This window comes from Pectinophora gossypiella, unplaced genomic scaffold (genome assembly GCF_024362695.1).
Source record: "Pectinophora gossypiella unplaced genomic scaffold, ilPecGoss1.1 Pgos_30, whole genome shotgun sequence".
Classification (NCBI taxonomy): Eukaryota; Metazoa; Arthropoda; class Insecta; order Lepidoptera; family Gelechiidae; genus Pectinophora; species Pectinophora gossypiella.
Genome location: NW_026063240.1, coordinates 1,426,751 through 1,431,736, shown reverse-complemented (window position 1 = coordinate 1,431,736; position 4,986 = coordinate 1,426,751). Strand labels below are relative to the sequence as shown.

General features: G+C 38.4%; 1 protein-coding gene across 1 annotated transcript; it reads right to left on the bottom strand.

The window, feature by feature from the left end:
* On the bottom strand, nucleotides 1-1,128 carry LOC126380889 (uncharacterized). Its single transcript, XM_050030470.1, has 2 exons — nucleotides 637-1,128; nucleotides 1-522 (listed from the first exon to the last, which is right to left on the bottom strand). Exons 1-2 carry the CDS (start codon nucleotides 1,126-1,128, stop codon nucleotides 1-3), a joined length of 1,014 nt encoding a protein of 337 aa, XP_049886427.1.
* Between the last annotated feature and the right edge of the window lie 3,858 nt (nucleotides 1,129-4,986).

The window sequence follows — 4,986 nt, the reverse complement described above, 5'->3', positions numbered from 1 at the left end:
TTATGTTGCTTTGATAGACAATTTACGACATCTGCCAGCCTCTCTAATTTTATCTTGTCTTGCTTTGATTGTTTTAACTCGCCGACAGTCTTCACTCTTGTGGTTTAACAGGTCACAAAACAGACAAGGTCTATCTCTCTTCTGCCTCTTAGTAGGTAGAGAATGCGAGTTGTCATTGTCATTGCTAAATCTTTTTGTGCCCTTTCGTATATAGTTCATAGGTTCCTTTTTTGACTTCAATGTTTGAACCTTCGTATGAAGAGCCTCTGTTGTAACACCTATAGTTATCTTCTCATCAAGTTCTTGCATAGTCCCTGCCATTCCAGACTTTTCCATAGCTGATATAACCAATTCTAGTGTTTCTCGTACCTGTGCCACAGTCGGTTCTTTTCCCACACGAAGGTTGACTTGATACATGACCTGATCCGGGAATTTCTCATTAATAGTCACTCTGAGGTGGTTTCCTTCTATATTTTCACCAAGAGTCTTCAACACCCTCAGGTGGGTTTCAATAGCATCTAGCTAGTATCGGCACTCTTGGAAATTATACTTGGCTGGAGGTAATGTTGACAAGAACTTATAATGTGCGTCTATCACTCGAGACTTAGCTCCAAATCTTTCCTTAAGTATTCTTACCGCAACTGAGTAGTTATCATTAGTAATGGTGAGCCCTGCTATAGCTTTCAAGGCCTCTCCTTTAAGACATCCATACAGATATGAAAATTTATTTGCCTCGGGCAAGGGCTTGAGGTCTATGTTTGCCTCGAATTTGTCCCAGAACTCAAACCATTTTGTCATATTCCCATCGAACTTTAAGAGTTCAAGCTTAGGCAATTTAGTGCTGCAGTAAGAGGTGGTTGGTGTATTTTGCAAAGTCAATATGGTATCCTTACATCTAAGCTGTACATCCATACAGTCTTTGATTACATCTTCATCTATGGATTTTGATGTAGTCAAATAGAACTTGCTTTCTGTATCCAGTTTGTCTGCTAGGTCCTTCAATTCGGATGCGTACTGTTTAATCCTAGATTCTAGTATGCCAGTTGTACATTCGGTTTCTATGGCGTCCAACCTCATCGCTAGGCGGTCGCGACGTTCTTTCAAACGGTGCCTAAGTGAATTTTCCATCGTGCTACACACATTTGGCTTCGACGATTCGTTTAAAGGTATATATACCTTGGATCCCTTGAAGCCCCAGAACTTTTCCTATTGCGACCGATGAATCTCTAACGTCGTTGACGCGGTTTTCGACGGTTACCATAAAATATTATACTATCTCTAAATAGAAACTCGCCCTTTACGTTCGTCAACACTTAATCAGAGCAAAATTCACAAAATTATTCACTTCACAATTGTAGAAAACAACTAGCCGGAAAATTTTCACAAGTGACAAGAAAAAGCGAGCGGCGTTACTTTTTTATAGTGTTGTCAATTTATCGACATTTTTAAATTTATAATAACTGGTTTTCAAATGTCATCGTTAAAACCAACCATCATGTAGACATATTATTATGCCTTACTTTTGAATATAGAAACAAAAACTGTAACGGACAAACGTTGCGAATTCGGAACAATGGAAATTATCATCGCGACTTATGAGAACTATATGCCTTTAGATACTATGCGATTAAACAACGCAACAACTTGGATTTAGTTTTAATTTCTAAATTCTGTTACCTATATTATAATAAGTATTTCCACTTAAATAAATCAAAAATAACATAATACTATTATGTATCAACATTAATCATTCGAGCACAGAAATTAATCCGATCGAATTATATCGACAGAAAAAAATAAACGGAAGTGTGTTCGGCACTATTTTCCATAGACAACAAAACCACTTCTGCCAACACAACCACCCAACGAAAAAATAAAGGTGGCTATACATCATCCAACTAAATTACAAAAACGGTAAAAAATAAAACAAAACAGATTTACTTCAAAATAATTTAGTATATAATAACTTTATATTTATTAAATAAAAACACAATTTGATAATTGCGTTAAAGCCTGAAAAAATAAAAACAGGCATACATTTTTTCCGCAGCATCTCCACCATTTTTGTAGCAACTTCTGTACTTTACTTGAGCTGTAGGCCTGGATCAAGTACAGAATAACGTCTACTACAAAGATATACCATGACAAAACGCCCCACGCTTTCCCCAGGCTGTATGCTCTGGGTTCCGTATGGAGACGCATTGTCAATAACATCATTTATAGCGCGTTTAGGTACACATAAATCAATAATGCCATAAAACTTGTAACCATGAGTTGACCGTAAGATAAGTATTCTACTCTTAATCTGCTTCGCTAATTCCAACCAAGCCCAGTGTCCACACGCGTGGTATAACCTATGGTATAAGCCTAACGGTCGACAGACTGCTCCTGTGGTGTCCCTGTTGTTGCTATGCTGAGCAACAACACTTCCTTGACACCGGCGGACGCAGGGGCATAATGCCCCCACGGTGACCTCCTCCGACCCCTTAGTCACGCCCCTGTCTCCATCGAACCTTGACGACCGTTATCATTTTCCAACATGCATCCTTGGCTCCCTGGCTGGTAGCTCGAGTTACGCAACAGCCTACGCACTCCCCGCCACTTATCTTAGCCAGGGAGTCTCCTGCATATTCTACGTTGGTCTGTTTCCTTTAGCACGAGCTGACATGATTTATGGAAAGCGGCATTTCCTCATAGTTACATGTCTTATAGTTAAAATAGTCTACCAGGGGTTAAAACACTCACCCAATTCCAACGCTGAGGGTCTTACATTATAATTTCATCCACCGCGTAGTCTCCGTAAGTTGACTGTCGAAATACGTCACTTACCGTCATTAACTACCCGCCACTTAACAAATAAAGGTTTACTTACTTACTTACTTACTTACTTAAAGTGCACACACAGCCAAAAATCTGTCAAGTCCATGTCAAAGTCATATTGTCAAGTCAATTCTAGAGTTGCCACAGAACAATATCAGTAGTGTGCACTTACCATATGGCTAATGTCCTCGCATTTAGCGACAGATGGCTACGTCAGAGTGGTGACACTCAAAACTCGAGACTACATTTAAACGTCCAGTTACAAAGTTATCTCCACTTCCAAAGAATGAGTATAAAAAACAACTCTTACAAAACGAAACTGTTGATACGTCACATGACGCCACGGCCCACGTCACGAGTGCCGCGTCACAACAAACTCAGCTGCGTAGCAACGATCATGTTACTACTAATGTGTTTCGTAACTAAAACACATTCCACCCCGATATCCGACTTTAAACAGAGGCCAATAGAAAACAATCGCCCTATATTCTATGATGAAATAGGTGAACTGCAGATGATTCACGACGAGTGGACTATGTTGATTTACTTCAACATTTCTACTTACTGGCAAGGAACAGAGCATATTACGAAATATGTAAACAACTTGAACATTTTTTGTAAACGAATGGAACAGCAACCCTGCGCTCCGGTGATTGCTCAACTGAAACATGAACTTCAACAATTAGATGCCTACAATAAACTTCTGCTGAGACCACACTTGGATCGCAAAAGAAGAGGTCTCATCAATGGAATCGGAAGCATAGCTAGATCTCTTTTCGGCGTTCTAGATGAAGAGTTTGCCGAAAAGTATCATCAAGACATCTACAACATACAAGCCAATGAAAACTTCTTATTAGATTTGATTAAGAATCAAACTAGTGTTATCGAAGCGGAAAACGATATCATAAAGAGCAATGAGAAGTTTATGAAACGACAATTTGAAGCTATTCATGAATACATCAAGAGAACTGATGACAGTCTAACGAAGATAAGCTACAAAGTCGAAATTATGGCTACAATGAACGATTTTAATGCCGCATCTCTTACAGCTGCATTAATACTTACCAACCTCACTAACAACTAAGCAAGCACCATAGGCTTTATGGGAAGCATCACTGAATCCTATTAGAATAATTTGTGTAGGAACATCAGAAAAATAAAACCTGGGAATGTGAATGGACTTTAAATCATGAAGTTGGCTCATTAACTTTAGCCAAGTTTCTAATAAATCATTAGGTAACAGAGTCCCAATCAATGTTATTCTTCCAAATGTTCTGCATGAGTGTCTTAGCTAAAATAGTAGTAGGGGCTAGCAAACCCAGAGGATCAAATATTTGGGCAATTTGAGATAAGATATTTCTTTTAATACAAGGGGTATTCTCTGTGAAGTTAGGTATACAAATATTAAGTGTATCTTGTGACGGAAGCCACTGTAAGCCGAGAGTTTTGACCGATTCATGAAGAGTAAAACTGTAAGTGTTGTTTTCATCTAGTAAAGTGTTGTTTTGACTTGAGAAATCTAAGCTCAATATGTGTGTGTATAAATGTGAGGGTGGTTAGTAGACCACTTATGAAGCTGAAAACCTGCTGTCCCTAATAAGTCAGTAAGCTCAGTACATAATTGGATACATTGCTCTATTGATTGAGCGCCACATAAGTAGTCGTCCATGTATGAACTAGACTTTATACAGTCTGATGCATATGGGTGAGTGTCAGTGTGTCTGTAAGTCCAGTATAGTGCGACAAGCAAGGTAAGGTGCACTTTTGATACCGTAGGTGACAGTATCTAACTCTAAACATTGCAATTGTTCAGACTTTGAATTTCGCCATAAAATTCTTTGTAAAGGTGTATGTTGTGGATTAATTCTGATATTTCTGAACATTTTAACAATATCACAAGAAAAAGCATATTTGTATAGTCTGAATCTTAATATGATATCAAAAATGTTATTATAAATGTTAGGACCTTCATAAAGCACATCATTAAGTGACAAGCCACTGGAAGATTTAGCACTTGCATTGAAAACAGTACGCATCTTTGTAGATGCACTATCTGGCTTAAGTACTGGTAAGTGAGGTACATAATATGCATGTGAGTCAGTAGGAGAGAAGCTGTCGATGTAGTGCGCAGGGCCAAGGTCAATAAATTCATTGATAAATGACTTA

Coding starts and splice junctions, on each gene's coding strand:
- LOC126380889 (XM_050030470.1), bottom strand. CDS start 1,128: ATGGAAAATTCACTTAGGCACCGTTTGAAAGAACGTCGCGACCGCCTA. Junction 523..636: donor ATGATAACTACTCAGTTGCG/GTAAGAATACTT, acceptor TGCCGATACTAG/CTAGATGCTATTGAAACCCA.